The 19,655-nt window shown below is 47.7% G+C and overlaps 1 protein-coding gene across 2 annotated transcripts in view; it reads right to left on the reverse strand.

The window, feature by feature from the left end:
- Nucleotides 1-19,655, reverse strand: part of LOC138304105 (fer-1-like protein 4) — a 1,042,026-nt gene that overhangs the window by 158,564 nt on the left and 863,807 nt on the right. For both annotated transcript variants that reach the window (XM_069243852.1, XM_069243853.1), the window contains one exon: nt 4,387-4,518. In XM_069243852.1, coding sequence (XP_069099953.1) covers nt 4,387-4,518 — 132 coding nt within the window. The remainder of the gene's footprint in view (nt 1-4,386; nt 4,519-19,655) is intronic.

The following is a 19,655-nucleotide window of genomic DNA, read 5'->3' on the forward strand; positions in this document are numbered from 1 at the left end:
AGGCTTCTAGTCTAAATACGTGTCAGAGTGGAAATGATGAGATGTATTTACGCATAAAACGTACCTGAATGTTCTCTCTTTCAGAAACTCAATGTGGAGGAGAACTTCAGCCGATGTTCGAAAGTTGATAAAAAGTTTAGTTAATGTATCATGTGTTTAGAATGGTCTTTGTTAGAACTTACCATCTCAACATAAACTGTGTTTGTTTCATGGAACCTTTGCGCTCTGATTGGATGGAAGAATAATTTTATTTGTGTAATTGTTAAAACTTCTGTAACATTGTATTCCAATTTGAACTTGACTTGATAGTACAGAGATTTATGAAATAATAATTAATACCTTTTAAAATAACCCAAACTCTCATTATTGACTCCAGAATCTAAAGGTAATTTAAAGTAAAAATAATTGACTGTTTTGTATGTGCAGCGTCTTCCCTTCTTACTTATCTTCAAGATCTCTTGCTATGTGGCCCAAGGGTGAGGAGATTATTAGTTGAAAATTTATACTGCGCTCCAAGAGCAATAAAAGTGAAACACAACACAAGAAAAATCTCACATCAATTTAGAAAAATCGAATAAATAATTTAAAACCAAAAGGGCAAAAGTCCAGTCAGTACAACCACAGACATGCAAATAAAGATTTAAGTGAAAAAGCACAAAGCGCCAACTGGGATTATCTAGTAGTGCCTGACCAGGACAAAGTCACAAATTCAGGAAAAATGGGATAGAGTGCTGGCTGGCTACAGAGACTCAGTTAGAGCCACTGAACAAAAGTACCTTCAATCCTGGTTCTGGAGCGATGCAGAGTCCTGCATCAAGGATGCATTGTGCACTAGCAATTCCTAGGAGCAACAAAGTTGCGATGCAAGGTCCAGCGCCATCATCGGGGAGGCCATCAATGGGGGCTTGTGATGCGAAGTCCTGCATCGGGGTGCGTCAAACACTGAATGGTTCTGAAGAAGCTGTGAGGCTTGCAATGTGGAGTCCTGTATCTTCATCGAGGATTCAGTTAACAAGGGACTTGCGATGCAAAAGCCTGAGTCAAGGATGCATCATGCAGAGGGGGTTCCTGAAGGGCTGTGGGTAGCAATGTGAAGTTCTGAGCCAGGATAGGTCATGCTCGCTACAGTTCCGATGCAGTTTGTTGAGGCGATGAGTCGTGCAGCAGTTCTGATGCGTCTGTTTTTCTGGTACCTCAGGTGGGCTGGCAGAGCACCTTCAGGCCCACTTCAAAGGGTTCAAGATTAGGGAGGCACTTTTGGGACTGTAGGACACACAGCTGGCAGGGTAAAGGTGCTGGGTTGAAGATGCAGTAAGCCCGTTCTCTCCCTGAAGCTTCTGATCAGGAGGCCAGCCAGCTAGCCCTTGGAGTCACTCTGGTGGTCCTGGGTTCAAGATGCAAGTCCAGTCCCTCTTACTCAGGCAGTAGGGCAGCATGGCAGCACATCAGGGTAGCAGAGTGGCAGTCCTTCTTTCAGCAGAGCAGTAAAGTATTTCTTCTTCTGCATCAGGTGGAGTCTGAGGTTCAGTATTTATACCTGGTGCAGACTGCGTATGTGTGACATTTCTGTGTGCGTATTAGTGACATTCTGCTACAAAACGTGTGACACTGTGAGTGACACTTTCTCACAAGTAAATCAAAGAAGTAACTAGTACTTGACTGTCAGAAAGAAAACAGTCATAAATGGTAGAAACAGAATTAACTGTTCCAAAACCCACTAAAATGCAACTTTATGGTGTACCTTAGGTAGCAACCTGTTCTTTGCAAGTATTGACATTGCTAGCACGTTACCCGGGGAGGCCATCATGGTGCACAGCATTAGGAGAAGTACATGAAGGCAGGCTGGGGCCTCTGCATGGAACTAAAGCCAGGACGCAGTCTAGAGTAGAAGGAAAGGGCCCAAAGTAGCATCAAAAGGCTGAACATAGTGCCAAAAGGCTGAAGACTGCTAATTGCCTGTAAAACCACAAAGGCACTGTGCCTAGGTGAGCAGAACTATAGTCACACCAGCAACACAGCATGGTCGAGCAGGGGCAGAAGGCTCCCCATCTTAACACTAAGAGGGTAGATGCTACTTTACTTCACAATCGCACAGTTGCAGTAAGAGAAACCTTGGCAGGGAGGAGCAAAAGCATGTGTGTGATAGTGACCTAATGTGGTTGTTCTGTAGCAAGGGGAAAAACACAGCAGGGCAGGCGTATGGTTGCCACCTTTCAAAAAGAAAAGTACCAGCCATTTTTCCATGCTTTAAGGGTTTGCAAAGCCTGGACTTGATATTTAAAAGAAGGTCATATAAAAATCATCCATAATAATTTTGAACATGGATTTGTGGTCTTTTCTTACTTTAACTATCAGTGATGAATCGTTAAGGCAGATCTAGAGCACATTTTACATTTTTAAATGTAAAATACTGATAAGGGGGAGAAATACTGGCTTTCGGTGATTTTTATATATTTGTTATACTGGTTGGGACATTAAAATATCAGTCATGCTAGCCAAGTCGCAACCTTAAGCGCGGTAAGGCCATGCACAGTATATAAAAGAAAACCAAACTGACCCAGAGGAAGATGAGGCTAAACAAGACAGCTTTCAGAATGTAGTTACCCAGTCGCTTGCTTCCAGGAGAGTACGGCACCCATCCAGTGGCGTAACAAAACTGGAGGAGGCTTCCTGCACAGAACATGGAGGGGCCCCTCTCCGGACTCACTCAGGCCAGGTGCTGTGCTGAGGCGGCCCCCTGGAGCTTGGCCCCCCACTGCACTGCAGGGGGACTTCGTTTCACCACTACACCCATCACACTCATGGCAACAATGCTCTGCTTACTTTCCAGTATTGTTTGTTCCCCTCTGTCACCAGAAGCTGGTGGTGCCCCTTGCCCCACAGTTTCTACTTGTGCCCCCTCCCCTGCCATGCTAACTGCTGCTGGAGCATGGGGAGAGGCACATATTTGCTCTCACCGTGGCTCTGCTAAAACATCCTGCTCCCACTCGACCACCTGTACACAGTACACTGTGAGGGGTAGTGCACCTTGTCTGGCAGTCGAGGGCAGGACAGAAACAAATGATTTGTTACTGTAATCAACTGGCACGTGTCTGGGAAAGTAATAGAAGGGGCCAGATTCACATGAGGCTGGGTCCTAGCCTTGTTGCTTATCAGTGACACCACTGCGTGACTCACATGGACCAGAGAGGCCTGACTGTAGGCTTACAGTTTATTTTTTAGGAACTCAAGTACACTGTGCCAGGGCAATCTAAATAATCAAAAGTAAAATTTTAATCTGGCCAAAGCATGCTGTGTGGCGCTGTGAGTATGGCACGTGCAGTTGCAGTGGCCTAACGCATAATTAATGTACACAGACACAGTTTATCAGGCTGCTGGTGGTCTGTGCAGGTAGGTCCCACTTTGCTTCCCTGACCACACGTGGTCTTTGGGTTATTCCCACATGGGACAAAACTTGAGGGGGTATGCCTTAATTTCTCCTCTGGCGTGATCACCTGGTGGCAGTGCCCATGCCACAGTTGCGTCACTGGGCACGACACTACAATGCAGATACCAACACTAACATACAATACTATAACCCCTGATGCTTGCACTTGGCAGGGCTGCAATTTCGCTATATCAGAACACATACTATCAAAATGAAAAGAGGAAAAGGACTAAGTGGCAGGCTGTACATAAGCATTGGCTGTAGCTTTTCTCCTGTTTGTCTTTACGGTTTACTGGTCCCCATGGAATGGGTGACAATCCCTGGGCAGAGTAAATGACAACACCGCATTACCCCATTCACCACTTTCTTTGACATTCACATGGAGATGGCATGTGCTGCCCTGATCCTACTAACAGCAGCTGGATTTCCAACCCTCTGTAGCCATCTCTACCATACCTTGGTACATTCTTGGTGACCATGTTGGAAAAGAAGCATGCTTGTCTTTTTTGCCTTTAGCTGCTGTTTTTATCATCACATGTCTGTAGCTCAGATAATCTAGCCTTCTGTGGAAAGATGTTTATGTGAAAGACATTTGTGTTATCTCATGATACCCTTTTGAATATGATTCATGCTACATGAAATTGGAAAAATCAATTAATCAAATCAAATTAAATTTAAAAATGTATGAAAAATGAAATGGTATTACTTTGAGGAAAAGTGTGCAAGATTATAAAAGATGTAGTTCAAGTTTTTTGCTAAAACCTACAGCAACTTCACCAATTCCAACTCTTCAGGGAAAATCTACTAGCTTTTCTGTGAGCTGACGTCTGTGGTGCTTATTATATAGCTTAATAGCAAAAGCAATTATTCCTAAGTAACTGTGCTTGGAGTTCATCATTGCTCCTTTTGGGAAGCATACTTTATGCATTCATGTAACTTTAAGAGTAGTAGTATGTTACCTTATATTTCCCCATGAAGTTGTCTTCCTCATTAGCATCATCCTCTTCACTTGCTTTCCCACGCTGAAGGTTGAAAATGAACAGCCAGTCTTCAAAGTTGTCAAACTCTGACTCCAGTTCTGAATTATAGATCTAGGATAAAATGGCCATAGTTTCATTGTACACAAAAGTGTCCTTTCTATATACATTTTCAGAAGCAAAAACATGAAAAGACAGACCAAGAGTATTGGCAAAAAACACCCTCCAGCCCCGGTATTACCTTCATTTTACATATATCCTGACTACTGCGAAAGGCTCGGTTGTGCTTTCAGTGAAGAACTGATTGAAACAACACATCCCTCTTAAACAGAATGGGGCGATATGTATTGATTTCAGAATGGTGAAAAGTTTCAGGTCCTAACCTTACGTTTCACTAATTGTGATACTCATACATAAATGTGAATCATGAACGGAAATCGCAGAATGCAATTTGTAAATTGAAAGTCTTGGGCTAAAAAAATCGTTGCTACTCAGGTACTACCAAAAGCAAATAAAAAAACTATGTGCATAGACCCCCAACTCTCCTGTCTTTTTAATGCAGAGATCTCCACCACACGGAAAACAATGGAGGTAAGGGCTTAGAATAACACCCCATAGAAAATAATGTTAAAATAAATACAATAACACAAACTAGTGTAACATTTAAAATATTTTATATATATACATATATCACATCTGTAACGTACAAAACATTTTAAACATACAAAACCATATAAATTCACCTGTTATATTTAGAGTTATCTCAAGTAACTATAACTTGTGCCCTAAGGTAACTATAACTCGTGTCCCAGCCTTGCACTGTTTTTTTGTCAAAAATGTTACTGCAAATATTACATTGGTATTATCAATGATGTTATCAAAAATGTCATGAGTGCATAATTTGTGGTGTAGTTAGCAGTACATGCAGAGGGTGCGAGTTATAGTTACCTTAGGGCGCGAGTTATAATTACTTGAGATTACTCTAGCTATAACATGTGAATTTCTATTGTTTTGTACGCTTAAAATGTGAACCTAACTATAATGTCCCTGTAAACCTTGGTTTTTTAAGTGAATTTCTATGGCTTTTTAAATCTATTTCCTAACTATAACATCCATGTAATATTTGTTTTTTTTTCAGTGCATTTCTATGTTTTTTTAACATAAAGTAATTTTCTTTACCATACGTTAATCCAATCACCACTGCGCATGTCCTTCCACAGTGTTCACCAGTGGTTGGCCGCAGGGCCTGCCCAGTGGCCAGTCCCTGCGGCCAATCCTCGAACCACTCAACCCTGGCATCAATATATGTATTTATTTATTTTTAGATGGGGCTGCATGGCCCCCTCCTAGGCTGATCTCTGCCCCAGGGCCCAGCCTAAATGTTTTTTGTTTTTTTGGGGAGGGGGCCATGTGCCCCCCTCCACCCTGGTCGATTCTGAACCCAAGGACCCCATCCCCTGGGGCACAGTGTTAATCTATTTTTTTGTGGAGGAGGAGGACGTGTGGTCCCCCTCCCTGGGCAGATCCCAGCCCCAGGGACCCAATCCCACAGGGCCTAGCCTAAACATTTGATTTTTTGGGGGGGAGGGAGGGGTACCACGCTGCACCCCTCCCCAAGTGTTTTTCTGTGCATATTCAACTTTAGAAGTTATATGTAAACCTTCAAGGAGGTGTTTGCATCATTATGTTTTTTTAGGGCAATATTTCATGTAGTGACTGTGAAAAGTGGGTTCTTTCTTGTGAACTGTTACTCTGGCGAACCCTGCCGTGCACGGTTGAAGGCCGTACATGGCATGCGGTTGGGTGGTTATAGGAGGTTGGCCTCAAGGCCTGCAACTAACCCCCCGCCACACACAGGCAAAGACAGTGCATAGCATAGCGCAGGTTGGGTGGCTATAGGGTGTTTGGTAGGTCACAGGGCCTGGCGAATGTTACAGTGACATTATCAATGATGTCATAGAAGATGTCATGAGTGATGTAAAATCTGGGATAATTAGAAGTGTATGGTGAGGGCACAAGGTATAGTTACCTTAGAGCATGGGTTATAGTTACCTCTAACTATAACAGCTGAACTTCTATGGTTTTGTGTTTTTTTTAGGGAATTTCTAAGTTTTTTTTTAAAATTCCATTTCCTAATTACAAAGTCCATGTAATCATCGATTTTTTCCAGTAATTTTCAAGGGTTTGATTATGTCCATCGCAATGCATGAAGGAGGGCGGTGTTGAATGCAGAACATGGTCTGGCATTGTGCTGCCCCCACCCAAGCTTTCTCATTCTGCCCCCTCCTCGCCATCTATTGTCCAAGTCCATGCCCCTGCTCCCTCATTACAACACTGTGTGCCCATTGTTCTGCCACTGCCCTTCCTGCCTACCCTGAACAGTTAGCTTGCTGCCTCATCCACCTCCATCCCACCATCTGTTGACCAAGTCCATGAACTAGTCTCCTCCCTCTTGCCCTGCATGGTCCGATGTGTCTCCACCGCCCTCCGTTTAGTTTGATGTCCCTGCCCACTCCTTCTGCCCTCCATTGCCCAATTCTATGCCCAATCAGTGCCCTTCTGCTTAACCTTTGTTCTTAGCTTGTTGCCCTACCCCTCCTTCCCCCTGCCCCCTGATGTCTGTGTGCTTGCCCCTGCTCCCTCCTTTTGGCCCAGCATGTTCCATGGAGCTGCCACTGCCCCTACTATCTACTCTGAGTGTTCTGTGGAGCTGCCACTGCCCCTCCCACCTGCCTAGCATGGTCAAATAGCTGCCACCTGCCACCTCCACCCTGCCTGTCCCAGTTCCATGCTCCTATCCCCTCCCTCCTGCCCTCCAAGGTCCATTTTGATGCCACTCCCTTCTGCCCTTAATGCTCTGTTTTGCTGCAACTCCTCCTGCATACTCTATGTGTTCTACTGTGAAGCCCCTACCCCTGCCCTCTCTTGTTGATGTCCAGCCCCTACCCATTCCTTTTGTCCTCCATGGTCCTTTGTGCATGCCCTGCCCCACCCTCTTGCCCACCATTGCCGTTGTGCTGCCACTAACCCTCCCACTCGCCATGCATGGCCTTCTGTGTTGCCACAGCCCCTACCACCTGATCTGTGTCATCAGCTTGTTGCCCCGACCCCCTCCCACCATCCCTCTGTTGTCTGCGTGTATGCCATTATAGTCTCACTGTTGCCCTCCATGCTGTGTTATACTTCCAGTGCCCATCCTGACTGCTCTCTGTGGTCAGCTTGCTGCTCCAGCCCTGCCCCATTGCCCCCTGCCCTTCATTTTCCATGTGCAGGCCCTTTTCCCTCCCTCCTGCCCTGTCTGGTCTGTTGTCATGCCCGCTCCCACCTGCACTTCGTGCTCTGTTATGCTGCAACTGTCCCTCTGGTCTGACCGGTATGGTCAGCTTGCTGCCCTTGCCTCTTCCCCTCTGCTCTCTGTTGTCCATGTACATGACCCTGTCCCATCCCTATTAGCTGCATTATTGTCCCACATGCCCTGTGTGGTGTATTGCGCTGCTGCAACCCTTGATGCCTACCTTGTAAAGTCAGTTTGGTGTCTCTGCCCATCTCCCTCCTGCCCTCTGCTATCCGAGTCCATGTCCCTCCCAATTTGTTCTGCCCTTAGTGATCCAATGTACCATACCTGCCAACATTTAGAACTCTGTAAGTGAGAGATTTAAAAAAAAAAAAACTGGGGAATTCATTTTCCCCATTCACCTACTTCGGAAAAGAGGAGGTTTTAGGCAGGAGACAGATAAAATAAGACCCTTTTGGGCTTAAAAACACAAGGGGATCTCCTGCCTGAATCGGACCTGTTGGCATGTATGGTTGTATTACCACTGCCTCTTCCGCCTGCCCTCAATGGTCTGTTATATTGCCACAGCCTCTCTTGCCTTTCCTTCATGGTTGGTTTGTTGCTCCTACTCCTCTTTTCACTTCCCTCCATGGTGTATTGTGCTGCCACTGCTCCTCGCGCCTGCCCAGCGTGGTCAACTTGTTGCCTCTGCACCCTCCTCCCTATCCTCAATTATCCAAGCCGTGTCCCTGACATCTGCATCCCCACAGTATTTTAATGAACAACTAGGTTGCTTACATTCTATATTTATTACAAAAGTAATGGGGCGATGTCACGCCTGATGTCATCATGATGTAATCAAAACTGTAATACCTAAAGTGTTTCCTTTAGAAATTATAAAATTGAGAGTGTGAGAAAGTAGCCTCTTTCTAGCATGGTTACCCCCATTTTTGGCCTGTTTGTCAGTGTTTGTCAGTGTGTTTTCACTGTCTCACTGGGATCCTGCTAGCCAGGACTCCAGTGCTCATAGTTTGAGACCTATTTGTCAGTTGTGTGTTTTTACTGTCTCACTGGGATCCTGCCAGCCAGGACCCAGTGCTCATAGTTTGTGGCTTGTGTGTTATCAGTATGCTTGACTGTGTCACTGGAGTTCTGCTAACCAGAACTCCAGTGCTTATGCTCTCTCTCTCTGTGCCAAATTTATCACTATAGTTTAGTGACTCCATATTCCAATATTGATTGACACCCTGGACCCCCCCCCTTATAAGTCCCTAGTATATGGTACCTAGGTACCCAGGGCATAGGGGTTCTAGGAGATCCTTATGGGCTGCAGCATTTCTTTTGCCACCCATAAGGAGCTCATACAAACACTCCTTCAGGACTGCCACTGCAGCCTGGGTGAAATAGTGCACACACTATTTCACAGCCATTTTTACTGCGCCAGGTAACTTATAAGTCACCTATATGTCTAACCTTCAGTTACTGAAAGCTAGATGCAAAGTTACTGTGTATAAGTCCACCCTTGAACTAGCAAAGGTGCTCCCACTTTGTCCAGGACCAATTTCCCAGACTTTGTGAGTGCGGAGACACCATTATAAGCGTGCACTACATATATGTCAATACATATATGTAGCTTCACAATGGTAACTCCGAATATGGTCAAGTGAGGTGTCTAAGATTGTGAAATTGAACCCCCAATCCAAATCTGGTATCGGGGATGGCTAATTCCATGCACCCTGGGGCTCCACCATGGACCATCTGCACTGCCAAACCAGCTCTCTGAGGCTTTCACTGCAGACCCAGCTGCTGCCACCTCACAGACAAGTTTCTGCCCTCCTGGGGATTGAGCAGCTCCTCTGTCTCCTCAGTCTGAGTTGAGACCCCCAGGTCCCTCCTAGTTCAGGGCAGCTCCTCTTTGATGCATAACGCGTTCTTGCGTGAACCAAGACTTGTTGGTGGAATCCAGCAACGCAAACAGCCTGTATCCGATGACTCAACGTGAGACATCTTCTGCACCAAGCAGGAACCCGCAGCTATCTTCTTTGGTGCATTTATGTATTTTTCTTCCAACAGGAGAATCCACTTGTGCTTGGCAGTTCGGGCTGGACTGTTCCCATGAGGAACAGGGTCAAGACTGATTTGCATATGGCTGAGTCCAAACTGGGGTGGCAAAAGAACAATGGATTAAACCCAAATCTGTGACTGGGGGTGAGTGAGTGTTTGCATTGTTCAGCACTCTGTTCATCATCCTTTGTGTTGCATCTTTCATAACCTTTATGGAAAAATCATGAGAAAACTGTTTTCTCTTAAACATGATTCACAAAATCCTAGCAGACGGCTTTTTCACAGAGTGAAAATTTTAGTTTTCATAGAGTGGAAAGCTAAAATCTGCCATCACCATTTATACATTCTATTTTTTGTGACCCTCAAAACCTACCATTCTCTATAATGCATTTCAATGGATGCTATCATGTTTATTGGCTGCCAGCATTTTCTGGTTGAAGTGCTAACAGCCAATAAGATCTCATATCTGTGCTTAGGCTCCGCCCAGATATCTATATTTATTTTTTCCATTCATATCTCAAAAACTACTGAGCAACTTTACACCATATCACAAAAAGCAAGCTGTCTGGACCAAGAGCTAGGTTTCTGCCAAATGTGGTGTAATTTTATCCAGTTGTTCAGGCTGTAGTCGTCACTTGACGAAACACCTTGAAACTTAACATGCACAATAAGTCAATATATATATATATATATATATATATATATATATATATATATATACAGCAACGCGTCTGCCAAAGTCTGGTCTCATCGCCATGTGGGGTCAGTGCAAGGCAGCGGGTGCAGACCTCGCAAAGCATCAAACGAAAACTGTGATGTAACCTCCATAAACTCAAAAGCTCGCACTCCGAGATGAGCAGTACATTTTTTTTATTGGCAACGCATTTCGGCCGCAATGATCTTTGTCACAGCTGCAACACAACCAATACTGTGCACCAATCTCACATATCAATCAATGTATGTGCTTGCATAATCAAAATTAGCCACTAGACAAAAAGACAAGCCATGATCTAATAAAGACTGTTCACCTAAGGTAAGATATTGGGATGTCAAATTAACAACAGTAAAATTGTCCTCACCCATTATTTGTTGTTCTTTCTTGCTTGCCATGAGTTTTTCCCATGAAGCACAATATATTTTTTGCTGTATTCAAACCCCCGATACAATGTTGTCACATGGCAACAACTTCTTTCACACCTCTGAAGTGATCAGACCAACATGAACATATAGGGGGTGATTCTGATTCTGGCGGGCGGCGGAGGCCGCCCGCCAGAATTCCGCCCCCATTATACCGCTCCGCGGTCAGAAGACCGCGGAGGGTATTATGAGTTTTTCCCTGGGCTGGCGGGCGGTCTCCAAAAGACCGCCCGCCAGCCCAGGGAAAAACTCCCTTCCCACGAGGATGCCGGCTCGTAATCGAGCCGGCGGAGTGGGAAGGTGCGACGGGTGCAGTGGCACCCGTCGCGTATTTCAGTGTCTGCAAGGCAGACACTGAAATACTTTGCGGGGCCCTCTTACGGGGTCCCTGCCGTGCCCATGCCATTGGCATGGGCACGGCAGGGGCCCCCAGGGGCCCCGCGACCCCCCCTACCGCCATCCTGTTCATGGCGGCTTTCCCGCCATGAACAGAATGGCGGTAGGGGGGGTCAGAATCCTCATGGCGGCGGAGCGCGCTCCGCCGCCATGAAGGATTCCCCCGAGCAGCGGTAAGTCGGCGGGAGCCCGCCGACTTGCCGCTTCTGACCGCGGTTGAACCGCCGCGGTCAGAATGCTCGTGGGAGCACCGCCAGCCTGTTGGCGGTGCTCCCGTGGTCGGTGGCCCTGGCGGCCACCGGCCGCCAGGGTCAGAATGACCCCCATAGTGTAGGAAAGTCCTTTTTTTTTGCCTGATCACCCCCACTCTTTCGGGATAGGTACTGGTGGTTACTGACTCTTGGCTGTGCCCTGGGTACTGCTTACCAGTCCCAGGGCCAGTGCTCTGTGTAAAATGGATATGCAAATTAGGCTAATTATAATTGGCTAAGTTAACCTACCTATAAGTCCCTAGTATATGGTAGGGCATGTAGGTTTAGGGACCACAGCATAGGTGGTGCACACCTAGGTGCACTGCTGAGGTGCCCAGTGTCATTTTAAAAGCAAGCCTGCCTTGCTGGCTGCTTTTAAATTAAAGTTATATGCAAATTCGACTTTGGAATTAAAGGTACTTCCAAAGTCTTAAACTACCTTATTTTTACATATAAGTCACCCCTAAGGTGTGCCCTATGTGCCCCTAGGGCTGGGTGTCATGTAACTATAAGCAGGGACTTTATAAAAATAGATTTATAAGCCCTGGTGAGGTAAAAACAGCCAAATTCGGTTTTCCCTCATTGAAGTAAATGGCCTTCATAGGCTAGAATGGGCAGACTTTATTTTAAATTTTAAAGTCTCCTTAAATGTTACATACCAAGAATTTGGTATCAAATTGATTGTTGTAATAAATCCCACAACTTCCAGTTGTTGGATTTAATATAACTTGTGCAGGTAAAAAGTTTAGACTTTACCTAAAAAGTTGCCAATTTCAGCTCTGCATTGTTTTTGCTGCTGTGCTCTGATTGGCCAGCCTGCAGCAGCTTCTGCCAGGCTGCCTTGATTAGGTGTGAAGTGGCCAGGCTTCACACAAAGGAATGTGCTTGGGGGAGAGAATCTCCCCTCAACAGATGGTGAGGCAGGAAGGGGGAGGGCTGCCAAACTGGTCTTTCAAGGCAGAGAAGGACATTTGCAGCACCCATCAACACCCCCACATCCTGCAACCCCAGACAATTAGGTGCCCCCTTGATTAGATTAGGAGAGGGCAGGAGAGGGGTGTGTTTATGATTTTTAGCCACACCAGTGGGTGGGCTCAGCCAGATGTAACCTCCAAAAATCAGATTCATCCATGTTGGATTTTTAGAGACTGTTGCCTTCTGGGATGGATTTTTGCCACACTTCCCAGGAAGTGGTCATCACAGGGGGACGACCCTGTCCCTGATTGGAGAACCAGGGCCCCCCTGCTTTTCACCCAGGAGCAAGGATAAAACTGGCAGACCTGCACCCACGCCTCAGATCCCCACCAAATTTCAAGAAGAAGGAACTACAAGGAGAAGAAGGACTGCCCTGCTGGACCCCTGGCCTGCACCTGGACCCTGCACTCAGAAAGACTGCACCAGCTGCACACTTGGGCTTCACCACAAGAAGGACTTTGCCTGGCTTCAACTGGTTCAAGGAGGGACTCCCTGTTTGCTACAGGTGAAAAATTGCTATCCAGAGTCCCCTGCACCAACTCCTGAAAAAGTGACCAGCTGACCACTGTCCAGTGGCCAAAAAGGAGTTTGCTCCAGGTGCATTCTGGGAGTTGAAGTCCGCACTTCCCAAGGACCATCACAGAACTTCTGGACCCTTGGGGTGAGCTGTGGACCCCAAAAGAACCTTAAAAGAACATCTGGGTGAAGCCCCAGAAGTTTGGAAAAGATTGGAGAATTTTTTTAAAAAAGCTCCATAAAGTGACCGACCCGATGCGGAAATTCTAGCCGGCTTGCCTCAACCGCGACCCGGCCTGACTTCGTGGTTCGTCCCGGTAAAGAAAAACATCCAAAAAAGAGACTAAGGGGGTGATTCTGATTCTGGCGGGCGGCGGAGGCCGTCCGCCAGAATTCCGCCCCCATAATACCGCTCCGCGGTCAGAAGACCGCGGAGGGTATTATGAGTTTTTCCCTGGGCTGGCGGGCGGTCTCCAAAAGACCGCCCGCCAGCCCAGGGAAAAACTCCCTTCCCACGAGGATGCCGGCTCGTAATCGAGCCGGCGGAGTGGGAAGGTGCGACGGGTGCAGTAGCACCCGTCGCGTATTTCAGTGTCTGCAAGGCAGACACTGAAATACCTTGCGGGGCCCTCTTACGGGGGACCCTGCCGTGCCCATGCCATTGGCATGGGCACGGCAGGGGCACCCAGGGGCCCCGCGACCCCCCCTACCGCCATCCTGTTCATGACGGCTTTCCCGCCATGAACAGGATGGCGGTAGGGGGGGTCAGAATCCCCCATGGCGGCGCAGCAAGCTGCGCAGCCATGGGGGATTCTGAGGGCAGCGGTAAACCGGCGGGAGACCGCCGGTTTACCCTTTCTGACCGCGGCCAAAGCGCCGCGGTCAGAATGCCCTGCGGGGCACCGCCGGCCTGTCGGCGGTGCTCCCGCCGGCGGGGTTAGAATCAGCCCCTAAGTCCGAAGGTAAAAAGTTGACCGGGACCTCCCAGCCATCGTATCCGAGAAGGGCTCCACGGACGTCGGATCAAGATCCAGGTTTACCCCGGTCGAAGGATTTTCATCTCGAAAAAACGACTAAGTCCGAAGGTAAAAATCACCACCGAGGAAACCGACTTCGCGTATCCGGACAAGGGCTCCAGGAGGTCGGATTCGACTGGCAGGTTCGTCCCGGGGAAGAAAAACATCAAAAAAGAGACTAAGTCAGAAGGTAACTTTTTAACCGAGGCCTCCCGCGACTTGTAGCCGAGCAGGGCTCCATCGCGGTCGGCCTGAAAGTTTGACTTTGCCCCGGTCCTGGTGCAACCAGATGACCCGATTGGCGCTTTTTGTTTCTAAGCGCTAGAAAATAATAATACTTTAAAAATTCATATCTCCGGTTCCCCTGAACCGATTTTAATCGTTTTTGTGTCATTTTAAAGATAAAAATATAAGCTATTTTTATAAATTGGTTTTGGATTTTTAAACTGTTTCCTGTGTTTTATTTAATTACTGTTTTGTGATATTTGAATGCTTTACACTTTGTCTCCTAAGTTAAGCCTTGACGCTCGTTGCCAAGCTACCAAGGGTTGAGCTGGGATTAATTTACTGAGACCTAACTGTACCTATGTGGAGGTTAGTGGCTTGTTGCTAGGTGTAGGTACCTACCTGCCCTACCAATAACCCATTTTCCAACATAATTGGAAGCAGCGACGGGATCCTGTACTTGTGTTCAATATCACGTTACAGTTTTAGGTAAAACAAATTAAAAATCCTTTAAATTGTCCTAGTGCAAAAATGGTTTTTAATTTTTAATTTGGATTAATTTCAATTATTGAATTTTTGTAATTTTTCTAAATTCTTGTTTCCAATTTTTGCAAAAAGTTTTTGTTGACACAAAACTAGGGAACCATGGAGCTTGATCTGGCTAGCCTACCCACACTGACAGTAGTCCAGCTTAGGGGGTTGTGTATTGAAAGAGGGTTGCCTGCAACCACTGATCTCAGGAAGCAAATCCTGATCACATCCCTGACAGCATGGGCTGAGGCCCAAGAGGTAGAGTCAGAAGAAGCTCCAGAGGAGGGAGAAAGAAGGGAGGATGCAAGCTCTAACCACTCAGGGGAGGGAAGGCATCTGAGCCTAAGTGAGGATGAGGAAGAACGGTCCTCAGTGGATACAGTCACTAGGGGCAGACCCAAAGCTAGTGGTAGGAAGGGGGTCCTTTCAGGAGGCGAGAACCCATCCATCAGAGAAAGAGAGCTGGAAGCCCAGCTAGCCTACATAGCTTTGGAAGCAGATAAGCTTGCCCTAGAAAAGAAAAAGTGGGCAAGCAAAGAAAAAAAAGATGGAGGCAGCGAGAAAGAAACTGAGGTGTCCCTCGGTGGGGGTTTTGCCCCCAGATTACCCAAAGGGGTGGTTCCTGCCTATGTAGAGGGGGATGACATAGATAAGTGGCTGGGGGCCTTTGAGAGGGCCCTCCAGATGAGGAAAGTCAAGCCTCAGTACTGGGGTTCACTCCTTTGGGAGTTAGTTCCCAACTCTGGGAGGGATAGGCTCCTAACCATGAGTAGGGAGGATGCAGACTCATACCCCAGTATGAAGAGTTGCTTGACTAAAAAGTTTGGTCTAACCCCAGAGCAGTATAGGCTTAAGTTTAGGGACACCCAAAAGACAAGCACCCAGTCCTGGGTGGACTTTGTGGACATTTCAGTAAAAGCACTGGAGGGCTGGATACAGGGCAACAGGGTAAGTACCTTTGAGGGGCTGTACAATTTGATTATGAGGGAGCACCTTCTAACTAATTGTGTCCAAGAGAGGCTCCGCCAGTATCTAGTAGACTCTAGGTTGACCAACCCCAGAGAGCTGGGGGAGGCAGCAGATGACTGGTTAAGAACTAGGGTTAACCAGAAACCCCCAGGGGGTGATCAGAAAAAGGGAGGACATGGTTCTTCTCAGGGGAAGAACCAGGGGAAAGATGACAAAAAACCCAAAGAGTCCTCACAAGAGTCCCCAAAAACTTCTCAGGGAGGGGGAGCCCCGAGCCAATTCACTTTTAAAGGGAAAGGGTATCAGGGAAAGAATTATGATCCTGCTAAAGCAGGAATGTTTCAGGAGCTTGCTAAGGCCGGCAAGTGTTTTGACTGTCATCAGCCAGGACATAAAAGAGGAGATGCTATCTGCTCCAAGAAGCCCCCCACTGGTGGGCAATCCCAGGGGATTGCTAGTGTAGGGTTGGGGGTGGAAGTTGGCCCAGGGGTGGAATCAGGGTACACTGAGGTCACCTTAGTATCCGTGGGTGGGGTGGACATTGCAACTATGGCCACCTTACCTCCCATCATGGAGAGGTATAGGCAGAGGCCTAAAGTCAATGGGACTGAAGTGGAAGCTCTGAGAGATACAGGAGCCAGTGTGACAATGGTCGCAGAAAAGCTGGTTTCTCCAGAGCGGGTCTTACCTGGTGTCTTCCACCAGGTGACTTATGCAGATACCAGAACCAAACTCCATCCCATGGCTATGGTGAGTCTGGAATGGGGAGGTGTGACTGGCCCTAAAAAAGTAGCTGTAGCTCCTGCCCTCCCAGTAGAGTGTCTACTGGGGAATGATCTTGAAGCATCTGAGTGGTCAGAAGTGGAAAGAAGGGTCCATGCACAGATGCTGGACCTCCCTGAATGGGTGTGTGCTGTGACCAGGTCACAGGCGGCACAACAGGGGAATGCTGGACACTTGGACCCTGGAACAATGGGCCAAGCCTCCAAGAAAAAGAGAAAAGGCACTGGGTCTGGCTTGCCAGCCCCAACAAGTACAGAGGGTCAGGAAGAATCCAACCCTGAGGGGGAGGATCTAAACTCTGAGGGAGGGACACCTTCCCTGCAAACTCTGCCTGACTTGGCAGAACTGCAAGGGGCAGGTGGGCCCACCAGAGAAGATTTGTGCCAGGGACAAAGAGAGTGTCCCACTCTTGAGGGCCTGAGGCAGACTGCTGCCAGGCAAGAACAAGGGGATACCAGTGGTACCCATAAGGTTTACTGGGAGGATGGAGTTCTCTACACTGAGGCAAGGGCCCTTAAAGAAGGGGCTACTAGGAGAGTAGTGGTCCCCCAAAAGTATAGAGAATTCCTCCTTACCTTAAGCCATGATATCCCCTTAGCTGGTCATTTGGGACAGACCAAGACCTGGAGCAGGCTGGTCAACCATTTTTATTGGCCCGAAATGTCAGAAAAAGTCAGGGAGTTTTGCAGCTCCTGTGTCACCTGTCAAGCCAGTGGCAAGACAGGGGGCAAGCCAAAGGCTCCCTTGATTCCACTGCCAGTGGTTTGGACTCCCTTTGAGAGGGTGGGGATTGACATTGTTGGTCCCCTAGACCCACCAACTGCTTCAGGTAACAGGTACATTGTGGTGGTAGTGGACCATGCCACCAGGTACCCTGAGGCAATACCCCTCCGGACAGTCACTGCTCCCACAGTGGCTAGGGCCCTACTTGGTGTGTTCACCAGAGTGGGATTCCCAAAGGAGGTGGTCTCAGATAGGGGCACAAACTTTATGTCAGCCTATCTGAAAGCCATGTGGGAGGAGTGTGGTGTTACTTATAAGTTCAGCACACCCTACCATCCACAGACCAATGGTCAGGTGGAAAGATTCAATAAGACCCTGAAGGGCATGATCATGGGTTTGTCTGACCAACTCAGGAGGAGATGGGATGTCCTCCTCCCATGCCTGCTGTTTGCCTACAGGGAGGTGCCACAGAAGGGGGTTGGATTCAGCCCCTTTGAGTTACTGTTTGGGCACCCTGTAAGAGGCCCATTGTGCTTGGTGAGAGAGTCTTGGGAAAAGCCTCTCAAGGAATCCAAGGAGAATGTGCTGGATTATGTACTAGGCCTGCGGTCTCGCATGGCTGAGTATATGAAGAAGGCAAGCAGAAACCTGGAGGCCAGTCAGGAGCTCATGAAGCTCTGGCATGATCAAAAGGCTACCATGCCTGAGTATCACCCAGGACAGCTGGTGTGGGTTTTGGAGCCCATGGCTCCTAGGGCACTAAAGGCCAAATGGACTGGGCCCTATCCAATCCTAGAGAAAAAAGGTGAGGTCACCTACTTGGTGGACCTTGGCACCCCCAGGAATCCTCACAGGATCCTACATGTAAACAGGATGAAACCACACCAGGACAGGGCAGACATGACCATGCTGATGGTCACTGATGAAGGGAAGGAGGAGGAGGGTGAACCTCTGCCAGACCTCCTGTCCTCAAAGGCAAAAGATGGGTCAGTGGAGGGAGTGGTACTCTCTCCCAAATTGACAGATCAGCAACAACAAGACTGTAAGCAAGTCTTGGGACAGTTTGCTAGTCTGTTCTCCCTGACCCCTGGACTCACCAATTGGTGTGTCCATGATGTTGACACTGGTGACAGCTTGCCTGTCAAGAACAAGCTGTACAGGCTGTCTGACCAGGTCAAGGCCAACATCAAAGCTGAAGTGGCTAAGATGTTGGACCTGAAGGTAATTGAGCCCTCTGATAGTCCTTGGTCCAGTCCAGTGGTACTGGTGCCCAAAGCTAATCCCCAAGGTGGGAAGAAAGAATTAAGATTCTGTGTGGACTACAGAGGTCTAAATGCAGTCACTAGGACTGATGCTCACCCCATACCTAGAGCTGATGAGCTCATTGACAGGTTGGGGGCTGCCAAATTCCTGAGCACATTTGATCTGACCTCAGGATATTGGCAGATTGCCTTAAGTCCAAGAGCTAAGGAGAGGTCAGCATTTTCCACACCAGAGGGCCACTTTCAGTTCAAGGTGATGCCCTTCGGGATGAAAAATGCTCCTGCCACCTTCCAACGGTTGGTGAATAGAGTCCTATCTGGGTTGGAATCTTTTAGTGCAGCTTATCTGGATGATATAGCTGTATTTAGTTCCACCTGGAGGGACCACCTGGTCCACCTGAAGGAAGTGCTTCAGGCCCTGCTTCAAGCAGGCCTGACTATCAAGGCAAGCAAGTGCCAGATAGGGCAAAGTTCTGTTGTGTACCTGGGCCACCTTGTTGGTGGAGGCCATGTACAACCTCTCCAGCCCAAGATCCAGACTATCCTGGATTGGGAGGCTCCAAAAACCCAGACTCAGGTCAGGGCCTTTCTTGGCCTGACTGGGTATTACAGGAGGTTTGTTCAAAATTTTGGGACCATAGTGGCCCCTCTAACTGAGCTTACCTCCAAGAAACAGCCCAAGAAGGTCATTTGGACCCCAGAGTGTCAAAAAGCTTTTGACACCCTAAAACAGGCTATGTGTTCAGCACCAGTGTTACTGGCCCCTGACTATAGCAAGGAATTTGTAGTGCAAACAGATGCTTCAGAGGAAGGGATTGGGGCAGTGTTAGCACAAGTTAATGAAGAGGGCCATGATCACCCAGTTGCCTTCATCAGCAGGCGACTACTCCCCAGAGAGAAAAAATGGAGTGCCATTGAGAGGGAGGCCTTTGCTGTGGTTTGGTCCCTGAAGAAGTTGAGGCCTTACTTGTTTGGCACTCACTTCCGTGTACAAACTGACCACAGACCTCTCAGATGGTTGATGCAGATGAGGGGGGAGAACCCAAAACTGTTAAGGTGGTCCATTTCCCTACAGGGGATGGACTTCACAGTGGAGCACAGACCTGGGACTGCTCATGCCAATGCAGAT

The sequence above is a fragment of the Pleurodeles waltl genome, chromosome 7 (assembly GCF_031143425.1).
Source record: "Pleurodeles waltl isolate 20211129_DDA chromosome 7, aPleWal1.hap1.20221129, whole genome shotgun sequence".
Classification (NCBI taxonomy): Eukaryota; Metazoa; Chordata; class Amphibia; order Caudata; family Salamandridae; genus Pleurodeles; species Pleurodeles waltl.